At 46.0% G+C, this 23,918-nt stretch overlaps 3 protein-coding genes across 3 annotated transcripts in view; 1 reads left to right on the forward strand and 2 right to left on the reverse strand.

The window, feature by feature from the left end:
• The window catches only part of mosmoa (modulator of smoothened a), a 37,115-nt gene extending 33,307 nt beyond the window's left edge, over positions 1-3,808 (reverse strand). The window contains exon 1 of the mRNA XM_056288556.1: positions 3,097-3,808. Within this exon, the coding sequence (XP_056144531.1) occupies positions 3,097-3,202 (106 nt within the window). The 5' untranslated portion in view covers positions 3,203-3,808. The remainder of the gene's footprint in view (positions 1-3,096) is intronic.
• Positions 3,809-6,056: 2,248 nt separating this feature from the next.
• On the reverse strand, positions 6,057-17,536 carry LOC130119365 (cytochrome b-c1 complex subunit 2, mitochondrial). Its single transcript, XM_056287830.1, has 14 exons — positions 17,454-17,536; positions 15,366-15,467; positions 14,961-15,110; positions 13,825-13,889; positions 13,638-13,694; positions 11,827-11,951; positions 9,184-9,281; positions 8,847-8,904; positions 8,255-8,350; positions 7,462-7,661; positions 7,208-7,288; positions 6,994-7,070; positions 6,516-6,669; positions 6,057-6,344 (listed from the first exon to the last, which is right to left on the reverse strand). The coding sequence occupies exons 1-14, from the start codon at positions 17,484-17,486 to the stop codon at positions 6,261-6,263; spliced, it is 1,380 nt and encodes a 459-aa protein (XP_056143805.1). The 5' UTR covers positions 17,487-17,536; the 3' UTR covers positions 6,057-6,260.
• A 530-nt stretch (positions 17,537-18,066) lies between these two features.
• Positions 18,067-23,918, forward strand: snu13a (SNU13 homolog, small nuclear ribonucleoprotein a (U4/U6.U5)). The gene is made up of 3 exons (XM_056287933.1): positions 18,067-18,201; positions 20,916-21,036; positions 22,417-23,918. The coding sequence occupies exons 1-3, from the start codon at positions 18,199-18,201 to the stop codon at positions 22,677-22,679; spliced, it is 387 nt and encodes a 128-aa protein (XP_056143908.1). The 5' UTR covers positions 18,067-18,198; the 3' UTR covers positions 22,680-23,918.

Genomic DNA, 23,918 nt, shown 5'->3' on the forward strand with positions numbered 1-23,918 from the left:
CTCTCCAAAGGAACACTACACCAGCTGATTTCACCAATTCGTTCTTCCCTGTTTGGTTGAAGGTGTGCTGATTAGTGAAATCGTGGCGTGGTTGGACTGAAAACCCACACACGCATGGTCCTCCATGGCACATGATCAACTACCACTGCGTTTTTAGTCAATATCCTGGCCAAAGACATTCGGCTGCAAATGCCGCACACAAATGCTCTTTTGGGCTTCCATCGCTTCCAAATGCCCCGGAAAACATTCCCGTTTCTCCACACTTCCGAGTTCAAAGACGCCACACTGAGCTTCCTACAAGGACAGGTCTCCAAACACAATGACCCCACTTCAGAATATCTTCTGATTTCATAACTGCAAGGATGAAAATAGAAAATCAAGTGACTGGATACATGGGGAGTCTGACTAACTGATCTAATCTGACACATAGATCTGAGACTATCCTACCTCTCCTGCCATGCCGAGACTGAAACTGAGACTATAACCTGCAGTTTTGGTGTGAAATTTATTCAATTGCGCAGAACTACCTTGTCAGAATCAACTTTATTGGCCAAGTGTTGCCTACGCATACGAGGAATTTGACTCCGGTACACAGCATCTTCTAGCACTTGCAGACATCACTCACACACACACAGAGAAAAACACAACAACAAACAAACCATAAAACAGAGGAGCTAAATGGAGCAACATGATATTGGAGGCAAGCATGTACGCACAACAGGAAACAACTGTGAAAGAACGTAGGCTAACACATTTAGCAAAACAAAAAACAGTAGCCTTTTCATTCTTGGGATGAAAAGGAAACATATTTTGAGTGTGTGTGTGTGTGTGTGTGTGTGTGTGTCTGTAGTTGCATGTACCATAAAATTGTCCAACAAAACACCCACTATCTACAGTCATCAAAGGGAGCCACTGACGCAGGAGAGGGAAGGTGGCGACACAGAGCACGGTGGTCATTTAAAACAACCTTTCTGCAGTAGAAATGTGGCATGTTTCAGTAAAACACGTCCATCCATCCATTATCCCAACCGCTGACCCCGCTCTCAGGGTGGCGGGGATGCTGGAGCCTATCCCGGCAGTCACCGGGCGGCGGGCGGGGAGACACCCTGGACAGGCCGCCAGGCCATCGCAGGGCCCAGTATAACACAGTCACCCATAAAAGAAATAAGTTACTTGGGTGAAACAAACCCCCAAAACAGACCCCCCCCCCCCCTAAGCGGAGTGACAAACAAAGGATATCAGCAGGATATAACCCTTGTGGGTTTTGGCAGAGGAAAGCTCGGATGTGACCCCAAGTCAAAAGGCGGTAAAGCTGTTGTCAAACAGAATGCTTCAGGTGACACACTTAACAGGCCTATCACATTTATTCCAGTTTACAGTCCAGCTGGAGTGTACGGCAGAAAGGGCCCCTCGTTTCTTTTGCACGCCATTATTATATTTGTCAGGGGCTCCTTGTTTTCTGTAGCCAGTGGTCTTGCCTTTGTATTGGTGGATGAACTCTACTTGACCCAGTCACTAATCTGTCATCCCACAGAGGGAACAAAGAGCCGCCAATCAATAATAGGAGTTCTGAGGAGTGACGCAAAAAGGAAAGAACACACACACACACACACACACACACACACACACACACACACACACACACACACACACACACACAAAACAACAAAAACAATGGTCACTGGGTAAACGTCTGAGCAGAACCAGTAAGGGAGCCAATTTAACACATGCTCCAGAGGCTATGTTGACGGGATGCTGATTTGGACCGACCAAGGACCACAGGGTAACACGTTACCACAAAAAAAAAGCTAATTACAAGGGCTCACGCACAAGATCACCTGCAACATTTAAAAACAATCGCCAGGTGCGAGAAAACGGAGCAATGTGGGTGGCGCAGACTCGCCTTGGATGGAGGACCAGACGGTGTAGAACCTGATAATGTAATAAATCCCCCGATAATGTAATAAATCCCCCCCCGATAATGTAATAACCCCCCCGATAACGTAATAACCCTGATAATGTAATAACCTTGATAATGTAATAAAAAAAATGCACTTGATGCCATTAAAATGCAATAAAACCCGATAATGTAATAACTTCCTGATAATGTAATAAAGGGTGTAACCGGTTATTTTCTTGCCCGGTGCGGGATTCGATACGGGGTGTACTGCACCACAAGACGACATCACTAACCGCTCGGCTAAAGGATCAGACCCGTTAGCTAGCGGCTAACGTGTCTTATTAGTAGTTTACAAGGGCATTTCCCGATAATTTAATAAATTATTGCATTAACAGGAGGCTGTTACATGATCAGGTTAGCCTTCATTTTGCAGGTCCTGATAATGTCACAATTCCCCAATATTGTAACAATTTAACAGCAGACCACCCATTAATGGGTTCAAGTGGCGATACTGTGTTGGCAACTCTAGCTTCAGGGCTCTAGCGCCACCAACAGGTCAAAGTTGGACGCGCAAATGCACTTTATTACATTATCGGGAAGTTATTACATCATCGGGCTTTACTGCATTTTCAATGGACCCGAGAGCAGATTTTTATTACATTATCGGGGGGTTGTTGCATTATCAGGCTTTACTGCATTTTCAATGGACCCGAGAGCAGATTTTTTTATCACATTATCGGGAAGTTATTACATTATCGGGCTTTACTGCATTTTCAATTGACCCGAGAGCAGATTTTTTATCACATTATCGGGGAAGTTATTACATTATCAGGCTTTACTGAATTTTCAATGGACCCGAGAGCAGATTTTTTTTATTACATTATCGGGGATTTATTACATTATCCGGTTCTACGGACGGGTATTTACGGTGGGGACGCCGATGACCTATAGAGACGCGTCGGAGAGCGCGTGCCCGCCACGCTGCCGAATCGAACCCGCGTCCTCTTTTGTCCGACGCCGTGGCGACAGCGGATGCTGCTGAAGAACAAACGTAAACAATGGGATAAAGCCTTCACGTGCCATGCCGTCATTGCGGGACGGTAGCAAGAAACGGTTCAAAACAATCGGGCCGATCTACAAAAAACACCAACAAAACAAAACAACAAAACAAGTGTGTGTTACTGTGTGATAATTACCTGCCGATTCACCAGTGTTGATCCAATCCGGGTTGGCAATACTAGCTATGGCGAAGATATCCGCTGCCAGAAACAGGCATCCCGATATTATTGTGAGTTTATCCATAACGCCGGCTTCTTCGTTTTCCCTTTCTTCTTCTTCTCCTTCTTCTTCTTCTTCTTCTCCTCCTTCTTCTTCTCTCTTTTTGTGTCAGCGGGGAATCGACGCGGCGAGCGGGCCGCCGAGTTCCAAATCAGACCCGCCGCCGAAGGGTAACAAGGTTGAACAGGGGGTGGCCGGTTCGTCGTCCGGTCTACCTCGCCCCCCTCAACCGGAGATGGCCGTTGTGGTTCCTCCGCCTCGCGTTATTTTGTCCACGCATCGCAGCAACGGCCGCCTTCGCGTCGGCTAGGCTGAAGAGAGAGAGAGAGAGAGGGGAAAAAAAAAACAAAAAAAAACAACCCCCCCGCCCCGAAAAAACATCGCGTCTCAGAACGTCTCCCGTGGCCCCTCGCTCGTCTCTCCCAGGATCTTCCTCCGATACAGCAACAGATGGCGCAACGCCAGGGCCCAAGACTCCAGCCGCTTGTGTTCTCGTTTGCACCCGCTCGCTGGCGGCAGCATTCGGGTAGCTGTGGCTAGCGGGCAGCTAGCTTTAGCTAGTTCGCAAATCCCGATTCGGCGTGCCCGACTGCGGCCCAGCGGCGGCTAAACGCCCGACACCCCGACTGCGTCTGCATTTTCGAAAGCGGCGCGCCCCCCACCACCACCACCACCTCCCCCTCCTCCTCCCCCCGGCAGAGAAGCGAAACGGACCGAATAAACGCACTAACTTCGCGACAGCCTCGTTTTTCCGCGCAGGTCTGACGCTAGCCGTCCGGGAAAAGGAGAACCCATCCTCCGTCTTGCTGCTTATTCATGCACCGCACCGCACCCCCCCTGCTTTCTTCCTCCGCTGGAATATAGCATCTGCAACCGAGTCCCGCCGGCCAACAAGCTCGCCCCCCCACCCCCTCCCTGGGCGCCGAGGCGAGACGAGGGAAGCCGACTGGACTTAATGTGCGTTTCGGCGAGAGTGCGACGTTAGAGGGAGCATTTTTAAAAAACAAAAACAAACTGTAAACAACGCGTTATTGTTTTCCACTTCTCTCCCCCCCCCCGTCTGCCCACCGCTAGCTGAGCCCCTCTCTTCCGACTAACACCAGGCGGACAGCCCCATCGCCCCGCCCCCGCCGCACAGACACAACAGCGCTCATGTTTCGCGTTCCACCGGCTCTCGTCTCGCGAGATTTCGTAGACGTCGAGAGGGGGGGGGTCGAGGGTCCGAAGCGGTTCGCCGACCCCTTTTTTTTGTTTTTAAAGTGTATTTAGGACACGTTTAAACACCGACGCGTGGCTGTCAGCGCGTTTAGAAAGCAGAGCTCAGACATTAGCCTACTGCCACGTGCCACTAGGAATTTAGCATATATATATATTTAAATCCATTCATTCATTATCCGAACCGCCATCTTCCTCTCAGGGTCGAGGGGAATGCTGGAGCCTATCTCATCAGTCGTTGGGCGGCAGGTGAGGAGACACCCTGGACAGGCCGCCAGGCCATCACACACACACACACACACACACACACACACACACACACACACACACACACACACACACACACACACACACACACACACACACACACACTCACACCTAGCGACAATTTAGTAATGCCGATTCACCTGACCTACATGTCTTTGGGCTGCAGGAGGAAACCCAGGCAGAGGACGACCCGGGACGACCCCCAAGGTTGGACTACCCCGGGGCTTGAACCCAGGACCTTCTTGCTGTGAGGCGACCACGCTAACCACTGTGACACACACACACACACACACACACACACACACAGAGATTGATAGATGTTGGTTTGGTAGAGCCCTGTGATGGCCTGGCGGCCTGTCCAGGGTGTCTCCCTGACTACCCCCCAGTGACTGCTGGGATAGGCTCCAGCATCCCTGCGAGCTGCGACCCTGAGAGCAGGATAAGCGGTTTGGATAATATATATTTATATAAACCTTGTTGAAAGAAACACTCAAAGGTAGGGAAAGTGCTCAACAAATAAGGAGCGAAATAACCCAGTGATTAAAGCGAATAAAGAATTTACTTGATTATATGTGTGTGTGTGGGGGGGGGTTGACAATGGGGGCTGAGGGGGCAGGGGCCTGTCTAATCAACATGTTGTCCTCATGGTGTGTGTGTGTGGGGGGGGGGGTTGACAATGGGGGCTGAGGGGGCAGGGGCCTGTCTAATCAACATGTTGTCCTCATGGTGTGTGTGTGTCAAAACAGTTAGCAGCTTTTATCGGGAAGCAGCTAATTCTGCGGAAAAGCTTCGGTCCAGACCACACCGGTGCAAGTTTCATGAAAGCCGGCGATGATGGCACATCCCCAGTGTATCGTCGTCTTAATGTTGTGTTACACACGTCACCGGACCAACACTGGTAGAGGTGCCACGCGGGTTTGTTTTAAACATCTTCCAGGTTGGTCTTTAAACCGATGCACGCGGACTGAAGACGTCCACGTCAAATTCGGCTTCAATTCCCAAGCGAGGACGCCCTGGTCGTTCAGCGCCTCGAAATTGTCTGTTGTACGTTGGCGCCCTCTGGTGGTGTCGCGTTGGAATGACAGGTTCCCTTCATGCCGAAAATGCCAAAGGAGTCTGGCGGACTGAGGACACCTCCGACTCCTCACACCTCCTCCCACTTTACTTGTTACTCTGTCAGGCAGCTGATGACGCTCTAGGCATTCGGTTAGGGTTAGGGTAGGCAGTGGGAGGTGTTCGCGGAGGCGGGTAGGACTTGGCGTATATGGGGAGAAGACAAGAGGTGTCCTCGGTCCGCCACCAGACCCATCTCGAAAATGCCCTCAAATTCTCTAGTCTAGTGCAAACTAGCCGCAGATTAGTCTCCAGATAAAATTCAAAAGACAACCGTCACTGATGGAGGTAGGTAATTTAATGAATTTACATGAGATATACAGTGAAATGAACAAAACACATCTGCAGGACAAACTACAAATGCTTGGTGACAACATGGGTATTGTTTGTTGTGAGAAGCTGTCAAGCTTCAGTTTCTTTTTGTTTGCAAGCATCCTGACATAACCTGTCACGAGTTAAAATGTTAAATGTTCCTATACTCCAAATTTCATAATTCATCCAAAAAGGGTGTATTGATGAGCTGTCCACTAGCTGCCATGGATCTCTTGCCATCCACGAATTTTTTCGCAGCCTGGAAAAAAGGAACGAGAGGTACTTTTAGTTCCAGAGGTCTCACTTTTTCCATTTACTATTTAGTTCATCTCTAAGTAGGACACTATTAAAGCAGGACTCTTCCGACTAAAATTCTCACAACAGTAATTTCATAGCTAAGGCTAATGATTAGGGAAAGACGGTGCCTCACCTTCACCAAATCAGCGTGGGTGAGAGTATCTATGCTTTGAAGAAACGTTTCAGGTGCCTGGTAGGTCCCAGTGGCCAGGGCCTGGGCCCCCATCTCCTCCATCAGGCCCTCAGAACTTTCCATGGACATCAGGTATTCAGCCTTTATCTGGTTCCTAAATTAAGTCATCAAAGAAAGACCAGGAGTAGAAAAAAAAATGCTCTTGCCTATACTCAGTTCAGCAACTCAGCCGGAATTGCATCATCAACAGCAAAAGACGGCTATGCTTCTTACTCCCTCAGCTCTGTATTCTATTCTATCTAGTTGGCAACATCCCATCTTGGTGTCTGGAAAATTAGTAATAATGCAAATAGATTTCAGATGAAAATTTATTATTGAATACCTAACAGGCAAGAGAAGTGGAATTACTGGCAAAACCCAAAGGCACCCAAATATTAAAAACCCCAAATAACAGGCAAATATTAGCTAATTAACTCACTTTGCTCTGGAGACATCGGCCTCAGAGAGGTTTCCCTCAGCCACACCCGTCACCTGAGCAATGGCTGCTTTGATCACCTATACTCAAATAATAATGATAATAATAAAAAAAAGACAACCAGAATGAAAACCATGACACAAAGATTTTAAAGTTCTGCAAACTCTGATGAGGTTTCATTCATTGATGGGAAAGTGCTGAACAATCTAGCACCCACCTCTCCTGCAGAATCTGCTTGTGAAATGGTGTAAACCCCAAACAGGCCAGAGTCGGAGTATGTAGTATTGAACGATATGGCCTGAGGGACAGCAAAAAGGTACAAGGTATGTTTTAACAACGAACAATACAATTACCCTGCATTCACAAGTGAATAAAGTATTCTGTATTTAAAAATAAATGCCCATGATTCAAGATTTTTTTTTTCTGCTTTTCAAGCATGTGACTTGATGATATATTTGGGAGGGAGCTCACATCAAAGGGCTGTGTGGTAGCTTTGGCAATTCCCTGGCTTAGTTTACTGGTGATGTTGGAGCCCCTCTTAACATGTGGACCAGCTCCCAGGATCCTCTGCAGCACACTAAAGGCATTGGCCTCTGTAGTACCCGTCATACCCCCTTCACACGTAACCAGTGTGTGGACCAGGCTGTCACTGTTCTGCATCCTTAGTTCGCCTATACACACATACACAAACCATAACAATAACCTTGAGTAGTAGTTCTTCAGCGTGTTTCAAGCAGGCAAGTGAAGTGAGCTCCGACGGACCTCGATCTTTGCTCAGCTGCATACACGTGAACATTATATTAACCTCATTTGAATCAACTCATATCCACCTATAATAATTATAATACCTGATTTAAGTTTAAGCAATTTGCTCCTAGGCCAGTCTTTCTGCATATCTTTCTACCTCATACCCAAGGCTCAGCGTTTTCGGTTTTTACCGATTTTCACCGAAAAATACCAAGATTTTTAAACTGATTTTCACCCCGACTTTATGTTTCCACGGATCCAAAAGTTGTTCCTGTTCGTGTGAGGTTATGTAACAGTGTCCTCTTGTGACGAAATTCGGCATGCTGGATGGCTTTGAAAAATAAAAACCGAAAACGCTGAGCCTTGCTCATACCATATGGTCATATCGAGGCTCACTGAGCATTTCTGAGCTATCGCCGATATGCCTAGAAGATTAGTGGCTCTAAAAATGTTGAGAATTGCTGTTCCAACCATAATTGTCTGATAATGGTCATCTCAATAACATTTGTCATCTTACCTCCACGGTATACAGCCTTTGCTGTGGGTGTTCCAGCTCCACGCCGGACACTCAGCTGCCCCTCCCCTAACTGCCTCAGTGTGGAGTGCTTCACACCTGGACACAGAATCAATATTAAGCTTCAACTTGCCTTAAAGATGGATAGAATTTACTGTAATAAGCAAAACTGCTGCATGAACTGAGGGTTAAACTTTACAGCGAAGCATGTATGCTGCTAGTTAGACATGCAAACACATCCCAATGTGCACCTAATAGTTACTTCCACTCCACACACACACAAACCCACACATCCCTCTCCCATCAGTACCACCCCTTGCCTCCTACCAACGTACCGGCACCTACTCACTGCCCCTGGGTCTTTGGGCAGAGGTCTAAAAATGTAGTAGGTAAGGAGGCAGGCAGGTGTGTTTGTATGTGCACACTAAGTTAATTTACATGAAGACTAAAACGTAGCAGTGCCAGGAACTATTAGCAAAACTGAACAGATAAGAAATTCATGCCAAAAATGTCTCGAGGGTGTACATGTAGCCGCAATTACGCAAGATGAGTAGAGCCTAGATGCCCTTGAATAACAACACTAGCAGACACTCACCTACTCCTACAAGAGCCATTCTGCCAGAGGAGAAATTGTTCTCAACAAAGGACTGCAGCTAAGGATGGAAGGATGAGGAGGAGAGATGCGTGAAGATTATGCGGTCACAAACGCAAGCTAGTTCTGCCACTAGCTAAATGGGGGGGGGGGGGGGGCTATGATTTGCAATGACCAACTTTGACACTTCCAGATATACCGCTAGTTTCAGTCAGTTGCTATCACTCCTCAGAGTGGATGGAGAATTACTTACTACTGGATCTGACTTTGCCGCCATGACCAAAGCATTGACTATTCTACCACATTCAAGATCCTACAAAGAACAAACACGGATCCTTACCTGCTCAGGGGAGACGTGGCCCACCATGTAGTCAGGGCAATACAAAGAGTTGGACAGAGCATTTTTGTATGCCGCCTCATGCAACTTCTCAATGACACCTGCAGAAAGAAGGGAGAAAACTATTTCATCCAAAGAGAAACGGACGACTATGAGGTAATTTTTCCAAGCAAAAATGTAGACACAACACTTGATTACTGAAAAGATGCTATGAAATGTTACGAAGTTTATAAACAGAAACACATGAGCTGAAAATGATTTATTATGCACTTATCTATCGATTTTACATCTTTTTTGCTACCAATATACTTCGGTCGGTCACAGACATGCCCCAAAACACAAGATGGTGTCATGGAACAGAATTACGAGTCTGTATCTGGTGTGACCATCATTTTCCTCAAACAGTGCAAAACATCTCCTTCGCATAGAGTTGATCAGGTTGTTCGTTGTGGCTTGTGGGATGTTGTCCAACTCCTCTTCAATGGCTGTTCCAGGGTATTTGGTACACACTGTCATATATGCTGGTCCAGAACATCCCCAAGTATGTTCAATGGGTAACATGTAGAGATGTGTGATATTGGATTTTGGGCAATATTCGATATGCCAATATTTTCAAACTCATTTTGGCCGATACATAAACATCTTTTTTCTTCTTCTCTCATTTCATCGAACAGAACACCAGGTTTCTCCTGTACTAGAATTAACCTATTACTCTTATTGTGATGGATGTGGTGAGGGAGGACATGCAGGTGGCTGGTGTGACACAGGAAGATGCAGAGGACAAGAAGAGATGGAAACGGGTGGTCCACTGTGGCGACCCCTAACAGGATCGAACTTTCCTAACTAACTTTCTTAACTTCACTTTTCCCAATGTAGACATTCACTAACAAGAAAATCATTTCAACTTGGACTAAATGTAGAGTATGCCGCATTTATTTTTTACGTCACATTTTCAAGTAAAAACGTAAATCTCATCCTACTTGAACAGGTTTGTATGACACTTCCCTGAACCAACCCTGACAAAGTAGCTGGCACAGTACAGAAAAACACACTGAAAGGTTTTCACTGGTACCGTTTTTTTTTTCCTTGCCTACTTTTCAGAAACTCTTCATGGTATTCAGGATCACAGCTCTAACGGTGCATAATTAAATTGGCGGTGTTAAATAAGTGTGGTTTCACCCTCCTCGTATCACTGGTGCTTCACAAGGATGTCAAATCGCCATTTTGTTATCTGTTTCAGATATTTCAAACTAATCCCATATAGCTGACACGTTGAAGCTTGTTGGTGGCTCTCATTTAGCATCGTCGCATGCACATGGTTAACTCGTCACCTTATCGGCCAGGCACATCGGCAGAAATTTTCATATCTGCTGATGCCGATATTGTTTTCTCAAGTTTTTAAATCGACCGATACCGATGTCGCGGCGATATCATGGTGCATCCCTAGTGAGAGGATGCTGGCTACGGAAGAACCGGGACATTTTCAGCTGCCAGATATTCAGTACAGATCCCTGCAACATGTGGCCATACATTATGACGCTGAAACATGAGTTGACGGTGGTGGATGAATGGCAACAACAATGGGCCTCAGGATCTCATCCCAGTATCTCCGAGTATTAAATTTGCTGTTGACAAATTGCACCTGCGTTCTTCGTCCCAACAATATGCCTGCCCATACCAAAACCCCACCACCTCCATGGGCCACTGTTTAAACAACACTGGCATCAGCAAACTGCTAACCTTCACGGCATTATACACACTGCCTTCCATCTGCCCGATACAGCTGAAATGGGCATTCATCGCTCAAGCAAGCAGACTCTTCTCCAGCGAGCCCAGTGAACCTATGCCCACTCAAGATGGTTAAAGTGCCACACAGCCTTCTGGGGTAGACCCTGGTAAGGATGCCGAGCACTCAGAAGAACCTCCCTGAGACAGTTTCTGACAGTTTGATCAGAAAAGTTTCTTCGGTTGTGCAAACAAACTGTTTCATCAGCCATCTTTGTAGGTGGTCTCAGACAATCCCGCAGGTGCAAAAGCTGGATGTAGTGGTCCTGGGCTGGTGTGGTCTACAGTTGTGAGGTTGGTTAACCATACTGTCAAAACCTTTGAAACAACTGTAGAGTGGCTTACTATAGAGAAATTAACAGTCAATATACTGGCAACAGCTCTAGTGGACTTTCCTAAATCAGCATGCCAATTGCATGATCTCTCAACATTTGTGGCATCTCTGGCACTTGTGTGGCAAAAACCGCACAATTTAGTGTCCTTTTAGTCCACCCATCATGAGGACTACCTGTGTGATGCTCATGCTGTTTAATCAGCATATTGATGTCACACCTCTCAGATAGGGGGATGCTGTTGGCAACACATGAAATATGAAGAAATAAGATGAAATGTACACAAATTTGTGTGCAAAATCAAAGACTTCAATACATTCCGAAACTCGTGAAAAATGGAGGCAAAAAAAAAAGTGTTGCATTTAAATTTTTGTTCGGTGTACTTTCAATGCTGTTAATGAAAAACCCTCAGTATAAAACATTAGATGAAATACATGTGGAAACACTGCATAATAGTTGAGATCGGTGATCCTTCAAATGCTGAAAATCCAGGCGATCAAACGTTGTACAGATGGTTAATAGTACTAACCTATCTGTGGACACTGCTGGGCCAGAGCCTTGTCAATCTTCACCCGTGAGGTCAACTCTGCAACCTCCCATGGCCGGAACTCTTGAGCTGTGGTCACATTGACCAAAAACTCCAACACAGTGTCTCTGCAGGAACATGGACACAAAACAGGTCACTAAATCCTGGCTGATGCAAGAACTTCAGTGACTCAAATGAATGTGCGGTGAAGACGTAGACTTGAGAAAGTAGAACGACCCAGCTAAACCCACAACGAGAGCCCAACATCCAGCAGCTAGGGTGCATTGTAAGTGTTTTGACATTTGGCCTAATATGCGTCGAAAAAAAAAAAAAAATCACCTTCGGATATGGCGCCAACTTTGTTGTTGACAAGACCTTTGAGAATGTTTGCCTTGAAAAATACTGTACTAAATTTACTGGAGTAACCAGCTAAGTGAAAAAAAAATTAAATGGCAATTTATATAATAAAATATGTTTGCAGCAAACATCTGGAGTGATGTCCAGACAGGATTTTGCTACAACATGTGTTTTATTTTATTTTGCTAACATCACATAATAAAAGTGCTTTAATTTTAGCTTTTTTAAATCAATTTAGAGAACAACAGAATCCTCTGGGAGTCAATGTGCTCTGAAGAGCATGTAGAATTATGTCCCGCTGTGCTCCCATTAACTGCTTAAGTCTGCCAGAGTCCATTTTGGCAGTAATCATAGAAAAGGTTTTGGGCGGCACGGTGGCCCAGTGGTTAAGTGCTGTCGCCTCTCAACAAGAAGGTCCTGGGTTCGAACCCCGGGGTTGTCCAACCTTGGGGGTCATCCCAGGTCATCCTCTGTGTGGAGTTTGCATGTTCTCCCCGTGTCTGCGGTGGGTTTTCTCCGGGTGCTCCGGTTTCCCCCACCATTAAAAGGACATGCATGTTAGGGTTAATACTCCTGTCTGTGCCCCTGACCAAGGCATGGCAAAGACGAACTGGAGTAGGTCCCCGGGTGCTGCATGGCGGCTGTCCACTGCTGCTAGCTACATGGCTAGGACGGGTTAAATGCAGAGCGTAGTTTCCCCATGGGGATTAATAAAGCATATCAAAGTCAAAAAAAAAAATCTGAAATTACTTTCAATTTATTGTGAATAAATCCTTAGGAAATATGTACATATGAAAGCCCTGCTCTTCACCAGCTCAATTAAATATTCCAAAGCTGATGCCCTCATGTAAAGTGGGCTGACAGGTAAGTAATACCTGTTGTGGTGGGAGGTATTCTCAGTGACATGTTGCAGCGGGTTTTCAAATCGGTCCCCCGGCACCACAAGTACTGCTGGTTTCCTGTTCTACCAGGTAGTTTTTTTTACACTCACCCGATTTGTCAGGCATTCTAGTCACCAATCGGGTTTATTTTAAGACCTGGCACAGGCTGCTTACTTGCTACTGTAATACCAGACACTAGCAAGTGGCAAACAATTTTTGAGCTTGGATGGGTGGAACAACAGGTGGAACAAAACAAATTACACCAATGACTTTTGTCAACGTTTGTGATGTAAAAATTGCACAAATCTGAGCCATTTTTGAAACATCAATCTGCTTCTGCTTGACAAATATTTTATCTATAAGACAAGTTTTGATTTTGAATCAAACTTAAATATCATCTGAATGTCTCCAAACCAACCCGATAGCTGAAAATTTGTGTTTTTTTCCAGTGGATTGGGCCTTTAAAGGGTGGCAATACCGGTGTGAAAAGGGTACTAACGTGACGAGACTATTGCAGGCGGTACGTTGGACCCTGCTACTACCCAGCAGAAGTGACAGAACAAGGGCAGCACTTACAGGTGGTTTCTCAAGCAGTCCACAGAATACACTATGGTCTCCCTCGATGATGTCACACTGCAGGGAAACATGATAACATAAATAACATAACATAAAAGACCGCCATATCTATTAATAGTAGGTTAAGCAAGGACACTGAATCCAAGTTTGTATGAGTGCAGAGGGGAGAAAGACTTCAGTTACTGACCTTAGACTGCCCCCTACTGCCTCCATGCCGCGACAGATTTTAAAGGCAGAAGCTCCCTTAGTAGTCTGCAAAACAATAGCACAATTATCGAAACGACACAGCATTCATTAACACATCGTCACAGGGTGTAGGTGGGGTAAGATTAGGAACTATGAAGATGAGGATTGGGATGCCTCGAGACAAACGCTGCATTAAGAATTGAGTCCAAAGGATTATATCTCATTTGTCACGAAAGTTTTCATAAGGAAGGCTTAATCATGGGTGTGTGTTTGATTAACTGTGGTCGTTTGCTCGGTTTCGGGTTTCGCTTTACCACGTTAGGAGTAACCATACAGACAGCGATGTCTTGTCTGATACCGAGGCCCCGAAGCACACATCGAACTCGCCAGGCTATTTGGTTCTAAACACAGTGTGCTGAGGCTTGCTTTGGTCTGCAAATGACCACGTAAATGATGACATATAAACCACTTTACGGCTTCACTTGGGCAGAATCACCGGACTGGTTTGGTTTGACAGGTGGACCTTTGAAACTTGGCAGGATTCACAGCTTTTTAAAAGGACCAGAAACTGCATTATTTGTGGGTTGTAGTAGGAGGAGCTGTGGATTGTCATTGCAGAACGAATCAATTTCTGAGTGTTTTGTGATGGAGCCAAGAAGGAAACTCTTCCTTCGTGGCCCAAAATGTTCCCAAGTGTGGGAACATTTTGGGCCAATTCCCCCGAATAAGGTCATTACAACATTATATAAAACTCGGAAGACGGAAAAATGCCACCGCAGATGCCACTGTGGAAGCGCAATGATATCCAACTGCTCCTCCTGTGGAATAATCTTAAGATCCGTTTACCTAAAGGTCAAAACATAAAGCGGTCCAAAAGGGGCCCGCACAAAACAACTGGTCCGTCTCATTTGACTGCACAGCATCCACTTAACCAGATGTCACTCAAGTGCGCTGCAAACGAAGCTTCGAGTCGGGAACTAATTTCCAATGCAATGGTTCAAAAAGGTTGAAAGCTTAATTTCACCATCACTACAGACACTCATGCACATAATTAAAGGTAGCTATCAAGGAAATGAGCTCTCATTAGCTGCCACTTTGACAAATGCATCACCCATTCAGGAATCCAACGTATATTACCAGGTTGGCTGCCAACCGTAGTATATGAGAGACCCCCTGGTTCTCTGCTGGCTCATAGCGACTCCCAGCTTTCACGAACACACCAACAGTGGACAGAGGCGAATAGTTCTCCAGCGATGCTATCACCAGACCATTTGGAAGCTTGGATACCTAAGGTAGCAAAAGGGGGGAAAAAATCATGAAATTGGGGAATTATTCAAGCTTAAGAACCTTCATATTTAATAATATTTTTTTTTAAATTACAGTACGTTCAAGATAACTATCCATCTACAATATCATGCTTGCTTTAAGAGACCGATATGTGTAAAATGACCCAATTAATCAACTATAACCCCCTGGAAAACTTCACATCGATGAATATGAAGCTACAACAACTGTTCATGTGCAGTCTGGAGTAGGGCCTACCTGAACATCCTGGGCCGTGAGGGGAGCAGTAGGGGCTGTTTTGTGGCTTGCATAGGGCTCAGTTAGAGCCTCGCTCCTCCTTGCAGCAGCATAACATCTTTTCTGTGGGGGAAAAAAAAGCAAGACTAAACTAAAGCTGCAAGGAGCAATGAACGGGTCCTCGCACCTCACATGCACTGGAGTGAGTGGCAGCTGTGGTAGTGCCTGTGGAGGTCAATTTACACCTCTCTGAATGTTCTGAATTATCAGGCATTATGTGTATGGGTAAATATTATTACTGTGCAGTACGTGGTGCTGGAGAGGACATGTTGGAATTTGTGTATAGATTTAATGAACAATGTGTCACTTGGGGTTCAGCTCCTGTTAACTGTTAAGTGGTGTTATGAATGAAACCTTCCTATGTCCACTATGTGGTGCCAGAAAACACGCACTAAATGTACATTATGTAGCTGCAAATCAAATGTAGAGCACAAACTTTAAATTTCACGTGAATCAAAGGAAATTTGTAACATAAGGATTGACCACAGCGTTCGGGTAGCGTAACGGTCAATTTCCTCTCCTAACAAGACAGAGATGGCCTGTTCGAATCCCCGTGTTACCCCCGGCTTGGTCGGCCATCCCTACAGACACAATTGGCCGTGTATGTGGGTGGGCAGCTGGATGTGGGTATGTGTCCGTGTCGCTGCACTAGCGTCTCCTCTGGTCGGTCGGGGCGCCTGTTCGGGGGGAAGGGAACTGGGGGGGGGGGGGACAGTGTGATCCTCTCACATGCTATGTCCCCCCTAGCGAAACTCCTCACTGTCAGGTAAAAAGAAGCAGCTGGCTTGGTGTGGGAAGATGGCAGCGTGAATTCACGTTCGCAGCAGCCTCACCCAGTACCGGTGTGGGAAGGTGGCAGCGCAAACTTACGTTTGTGGCGGCCTCACCCATTACCATCCAAGCAGTGTCTTTGTCCACGTCTGTGTCTACGTTTGTGTCTTCATTTGATGGCTGGGAGAGCTGGCACTGATTCGGCCGGGGGAGCCTGGTCTGCTTCATCCGGCGGGCCCACTGTCTGGAGCTGTGCCCGCGGAGGAAACACCGAGGGCGGTCTGACAGGACACAGAAGCAGGGCAGGCTAAGCTAACTGCTAGCCCATGCAGACCGGCAGTTCCAACAGTCATCCTGGCGTTCGCTCTCTGGGAAAGTGAATCGATATGTTGGATATATGTGTTTATGTAGTTTGGATATATGTGTTCTTGTAGTTTGGATGTGTTTTTGTCTTTGTGCTGCGCTGCTGCGCTGCAAGTGCATGAAATGAAATGACAAATAAATGTTCCTGACTCCACATGTACACATGTACACATCTCCACATGACTGGACTGAACAGGATGACCTGGAGTGACCTTTTTGCTGGCCATAACCTTAACTCAGCTGTTGTCAGACCACCGTGTTGTTGACAACAGTTGCTGAGGATAGCTGCATGTGCCATATTATGCTTTACGCTATCAGTCCAATAAAGACATTCTGGTGATTTTCCATCTATAGAGACTAGAACAGAAGCAGAGAGACGACAAAGCCTGGCGATGCATAGCAGGGCATAAAAGGGCAGCTCATTTGACCGGGACAGGGGTCTCGTCCGTGGCATGACCGAGTTTTCAGGACAGACAACAAAACAAAACACAAACATAGAGCCGGCTCTTCGTTAGAGCCCAGGTTTCTCTGATATGACCTTCAGGCTGCGCAAGATGACGCCGAGCGACGTCTTGAAACGTCTACCGGCACCACCAGGAAGTCGTCCCGGGCGGTTTAAAGGACTTATCTCGCTGTCAAACGAGCTCGCCCCCTACGTTAAACCCCATAAGTACTCGCGGTTGAGTGTCCTGCCTTCCCGTGTCTTCAAGCTGCGGCTAGCTAGCTAGCTAACGAGCGTTACTTCCAATACGTTACACACCCAGCAAGCCAATCAGCCGCGTAGCACGTACGCTAGCCAGGAAGCTACCGCCATCCGCGGGTTCACCTTCAAATGACACCACGGGGCCTAGCGAGGAAAAGTTACTCCCGACTGGTCTCACGGTTCATACGGTGCGGAGAAGGCGTCAGACTCACGGAGAGGCGGTGTAGAGACTGGATTCCCCTCATAACGCTCGATTCTCTCCCGTCGCCGGTCCGAAGAGGCGGATGTGGCGGATGTGACGTATTACCCACAATCCTTCTTCCAAAGATGGCTTAGCGGTCGAGATGAGTCGGGTACAAATAGTTCAACTTTCACGCCTTTTTTTTTTTTTAAAACATTGTTCACTTATTTAAGCGACCCAAACAAACGAGAAACAAACGTTGAACCGTTCAGCGGCGCAATAACGCCAACAAACAGAATTTGACTATCGAAAAAAAAAAACAAAAAAAAAAACCGCCCCGTCCGATGGGCTTGTAAGAACATATACAAGTTCATTCATTATAGTTAACCGAAAAAAAGCTGGCAAACGGCTAAACACCGATGGCTTGATTCTATAAAATCAAATGTCAAGACCGAACTAACTACTGACAAAAAAACTAAAATAAAATAAAACGCGGGACAAAACAAATTTAGTCCACTCAAAACTCCGCGTGGATTAGCTCTCGTACGTTATGTCATCTCTGACGCGCTTGATGATGACGTCATCCGCCGTTTCCGTCTCCTTTTTTTATTTTGGAAAGCGTGCGCTGTACGACTCGAGCTAAAGAAGTATCCGGCGAAAGTAGGGTCGTTTATTTTTATTTTATATGCTTTTTTTGTCCTCCGTGAAGCAAAAGCCGAGAGGACACAGACAAGAAGCCTCCTAACGTAGCGCACGACTCGAAATCCGTGAACGTTATGGTGAGTAAAGCATCGCGTTGGCGTTCTGTGTTGGCAGTTGCGACACGTGGTAGGTTAGCCGGCGAGCTAAACGCGGCTCAGACCCGTCCAGCGGCACCCTTGTCTTGAGACGCAAGTACGTTTCGTCACCGTTCGGACGGTTACTTTATGACGTAACCGATTAGCACAGGCTAAGGTTATGTGTGGCTAACTCGGTAAATCACTGCGCAACCACGTGTTGTTTGGTTGTTGACGGGAACGTTTGTTTATTCACCTCACGCGACCACGAGAACGCTGCGACAAATACAATTGAACGCAGGGGCGTCGAGGTAACCTACTGTTGCCTTATCGTTAGCCTCGTAGGGTAAATGCCTAAGTAATTTTTTGGCTAAATTGAGATTTCTGCCTACATGTGTTCGCCTCAAGCTGCTGCATCACCCTGGATTAGTGCCTATGTCCTAAGCCAATCAGAACTGTTTACATTCAAAAATGACAATCTGCCTAAGTCACTCGTGTGACTTGAGCATTGTTACGTTGAAAAAAACAAAGAAAAAAGTTGCATACAAGAAAGGCTCCTGGTGCTCGGCTTTCTCTCTTTCCTTATCTGGTAAGATAATTAATATTTCTTTGATTTACTGTAGGCCTAGTGTAAATGTACTCAGTGGATATGAAAATGCGTTTTTTTCTTATTATCCGAAAATCGTAAAAAAGGACTTAGGCATTTATCCTATGAGGCTATGATAAGTGTAGTGTTTGAATACGAAGTGCATTACTCAGTGTGACTGCTAGGCGGCACTGTAACTTTGCTGTTGTGTTACTGTGTTTGTATTGAGACCACAGAATAAAAAACGTCGTCGACTGACTGGACATGGCTTCCACCGCATCATACATTACAATAAGGTTTTCTGCTGTTGTCCCCTCAGCGTATTGAATCGCGCGTTGGCAAGCAGACCGAAAACCGTGCAACAATGTCAAGTCAATTTTATTTGTGTAGCCCTGTGTGACAGATTACAAATTTGCCTCAGTGGGCTTAACAGCAACACAACATCCTGTCCTTAGACCCTCTCGTCAGATAAGGGACAGCTCCCTAAAAAAAAAACCCTTATTGGTGCGTAAAACAGCCACACATTAAAATTATAAAGCTACTGTCCCAAAGTATGTGTAGTAGCGTGTGTAATGTCCCCATCTTAATAAGGATCAGTAATAGCTACAAGTGCAAGGGTGCGACCACTAGAGGGCCCCATAGTACGGTATTAGCAGTATACTTAAAGGACCACTTCGCCGATTTTTCAACCTTATGTCTATCCAGCTGCGTCGTAGTGAGGGGGGAAAGGGGGGAGGACCTACCAGGGCCCAGAAGGGGGGGGGGGGCTCGGGAAGCCTGGAATTAGAAGTTTGTTTTGGTTTGCACATTTTTATTTCTAATTCGTGTCATAACTTCAGTTAAAATTGGCTCAATACATCGGTTGAGGGACTTAAAGAAAATAGTGGCGGCTCTCTGAGGTCCCCCTCTCACTCCTTACAAAAGGTGCAAATGGTTTAGTCCGCCCCTCACAAGCATCTCTCAATGCAGCTCATCTAGTCCTGTCGCGAGCGACTGCTGATACAAGCACAGTCATGTCTTTCTTAAAGAAAGCTAAATCTGGGTTCCAGAAAAGGGCAAAATGAGGGAAAACAACTGTTGAGTAAATTTTTCCAAAAGAAAGGTGAGCTAGGAGCCTTTAAAAGAAAACTGGCTAGCTAACTCCTACTACCACAGCTAGGTAGCAGCTAGCTAGCTAACTCTACATATCTTAACCATGGTGTCCATGCTACACCAGAATGAAAATGAGAAAACTGTTTTTGAATGACGGCTTTCTTTATACATCAAAAGACAGCAGAGGCAGCATCTCAGGTATATTGGTTGGTAACTGCTATGAATCGTATCTGAAATGAATGTATCAGTTTTAAGTCAAATTGTGCTGAGCATAGCACATTTTGTCAAGCATCCATCAATTTTTTAATGAATAGTCGCAACCCCCTTTGCTAGAAATTTCCTCAATTAGCAATCAGAATGCGTTGAATACTGGTATTAAAAGAGAATAATTATTTTCCTTGAATGTCAGCATAATGTAGTTGGACTTTGAAATGATCATTGTATGACTTTTATTTAATAACCTTTTCAACTAATCTGTATCAAAAGTGCCAATAACCTCAGCGTCTGGGTGGCGTAGCAGTCTATTCCGTTACCTACCAACACGGGGATTGGCGGTTCGAATCTCCGTGTTACCTCCGGCTTGGTCGGGTGTCCCTGCAGAGACAATTGGCTGTGTCTGCGGGTGGGAAGCCAGATGTGGGTATGCGTCCTGGTCGCTGCACTAGCGCCTCCTCTGGTCGGATGGGGCGCCTGTTCGGAGGGGAGGGGGAACTGGGGGGAATAGTGTGATCTTCCCATGCGCTATGTCCCCTCGGTGAAACTCCTCACTGTCAGGTGAAAAGAAGCGGCTGGCGACACCACATGTATCGGAGGAGACATGTGGTAGTCTGCAGCCCTCCCCGGATCGGCAGAGGGGGGTGGAGCAGCGACTGGGACAGCTTGGAAGAGTGGGGTAATTGGCCGGATACAACTTGGGAGAAAAAGCAGGAACTTTTTTTTTTTTTTAAAGTGCCAGTAAGCTTCGAGCACACTGTATGTTTATTTGGATTAATTCAGCTCATTTTAGATGTTTCTCATTATTTTTATTTTCATCTTTCAGGCTGATCCTGAAGTCAACCCCAAAGCTTATCCTTTGGCAGATGCCACTCTGACCAAAACCATTTTGGACCTAGTTCAGCAAGCTTCCAATTACAAGCAACTCAGGAAAGGTGCCAATGAAGGTAAACCCAACTACACATTTACAGTCATGCAGACATACAACTAGCACAGACTAGATCTGAGCCCCAGGCCTGTTTAACAAAGCAAGGTTAGTCATTTAAACAAGCTAACTTGGGGCTTGAGCCTGGGTTTTCTGTCTCATGACAGTGGATTAAAAGGCGTATATTGTCATTGTAACCTATGCTTTACTGATTCTGTGCAGAACTGTCTGCAAATATAAGATTTAGTCAAATATCCTTAATTTGACTCGGTGTGCCCACATCTTCACTTTGTCTGTCATCATGAGGGAGCATTGAAATACTCATTTCCAAAACACATTTATGAACTCCATCAACTCTATCTAGCCTCTCTGCCTAAAAGCATTACTTGTGTTTTGGGATGTCTTTTGTTGCTCATATTTATCCATCTATCCATTATCCGAACCGCTTATCCTGCTCTCAGGGTCACGGGGATGCTGGAGCCTATCCCACCAGTCATTGGGCAGCAGGCGGGGAGACACCCTGGATAGGCCGCCGGGCCATCACACAGGGCCGACATACACACCCACACACATCCATACCGAGGGACAATTTAGTACGGCCGATTCATCTGACCTACATGTCTTTGGACTGTGGGAGGAAACCGGAGCCCCCGGAGGAACCCACACAGACACGGGGGGAACATGCAAACTCCATACAGAGAACGACCCGGGACGACCCCCAAGGTTGGACTACCCCAGGGCTCGAACCCAGGACCTTCTCGCTGTGAGGCGACCGTACTAACCACTGCGCCGCCATGTCGTCGCCCCTGAGGAAATCCATTTATACATTATATATCATTATATATCAAAAGCGGCCTCAAAAATCATAGCTCAGGACATGTACACCACCTGTTGCAGAAGGAAGGCCTTGTGTATCATGGAAGACACCAGCCACCCAGCACGTGGTCTGTTCTCACTCCTTCCCTCAGGACAGCGATTACAGAGCATCAGAGCTCGGCCCAGCCACCTCCAAAGACTGTTTTTACCCCTAGGTGGTAAAAATAATGAACAGTAGATGCCTTACATAACTTCAGTGATTTATTATTTTTGGATTTCCTGTTTCTTTTTATTGTTTTTGTTATATAGCACTTTTCTAAACAAGGTTACAAAGTGCTTCACCAGAACAGGATAAAATATAGTCGTTTTTTATTTATTTTTTTCTCTTCTGTTTGTCACCAGGTTTTTAAAATCAAAAAAGAAATAATGATAATTGTAAGGGTATGAAAATATATATTGGACATTTTGAGGTTGTACCGAATTATGAAATAATTGCATTTAAAAAAAAAGATAGAAGTAATTATGGTTTACCCTTTGGCGCTGTCCGCAGGCACCGATAGTTAACTGTCCCCCATCTCTTCCACAGCCACCAAAACCTTGAACCGCGGCATCGCCGAGTTCATCGTGATGGCTGCCGACGCCGAACCCCTCGAGATCATCCTCCATCTACCTCTGCTCTGCGAGGACAAGAACGTCCCGTACGTGTTTGTGCGCTCCAAGCAGGCTCTTGGGCGCGCCTGCGGCGTGTCCCGTCCCGTCATCGCCACCTCGGTCACCATAAAGGAAGGCTCCCAGCTCAAGCCTCAGATTCAGTCGGTGCAGATGGCTATTGAGAGACTGCTGGTGTGAACTGAGGCTCATGGGGGGGGATGGGGGGTGAGATTGAAGAGGTTCCCTGGTTTCGCCATTAACCTTTTTTTTTTTTTTTTAATACATTGAACAATGGTTTTATGTGTTGTAAATGCTTTTCATTCATATTCTTCAGAAATGAGACATGGTGACAAACATACATGCTGACACATCAAAAGGCCGTGTGTTAGATTTCTGATGATGTTGGGCGATACAAATCAGAATACTTTATTCATCCCCAAGGGGAAATTGAGTTCTATTACAGACACTCACGCTCTAATAACCAAAAACTAACGGAAATAAACGATAAATAAGAAATAGAAATGAGAAAATATATCAACAAGCATGGAGCACATAACACCCTATCTATACTGCACTACTACACAAATAAAATTAAATTGGCTGATATATTCGTATTGGAAGATATGTTTGATAAAAAGTTAATGGAAAAATCAAATCAAATCAATTTTCTTTGTATAGCCCAATATTACAAATTTGCCTCAGTGGGCTTAACAGCAACACAAGAAAGAAAAGAAAAGGAACGTGTGTCATTCATTCTGAGGTTTTTTTTTTGGATTTTTTTTTTTTTACCCCAATTGTATCCGGCCAATTACCCCGCACTTCCGAGCCGTCCCAGTCGCTGCTCCACCCCCTCTGCCGATCCGGGGAGGGCTGCAGACTACCACATGCCTCCTCCCATACATGTGGAGTCGCCAGCCGCTTCTTTTCACCTGACAGTGAGGAGTTTCGCCAGGGGGACGTAGCGCATGGGAAGATCACGCTATTCCCCCCAGTCCCCCCCCCTCCCCCTCTGAACAGGCGCCCCGACCGACCGGAGGAGGCGCTAGTGCAGCGACCAGGACACACACCCACATCCGGCTTCCCACCTGCAGACACGGCCACTTGTGTCTGTAGGGACGCCCGACCAAGCCGGAGGTAACATGGGGATTCGAACCGGTGAACCCCGTGTTGGAAGGCAACATTAATTCTGAAGTTTTGAATTTAACCGCCTGACTGTAGAACGGCGACTGCTGATTTGTTTTTAAAACTGGTTTGTCTCGTGGTAGCTGTCACGCTGACGATGAAAGAGTTTCAGCCTTTTGAGTATACGTGTACCATGTGGGCTCGGGCCGACCGCAGCAGCCCACTTTCATGTGGTCCCGAGACCTTTACTTTATCTTTTCCCATTCACTCCTCATCCTGTGTATTTCTACTTCGTGTCTTAATAAAGGATAAAAT

Source organism: Lampris incognitus, chromosome 10, assembly GCF_029633865.1.
Source record: "Lampris incognitus isolate fLamInc1 chromosome 10, fLamInc1.hap2, whole genome shotgun sequence".
NCBI lineage: Eukaryota > Metazoa > Chordata > Actinopteri > Lampriformes > Lampridae > Lampris > Lampris incognitus.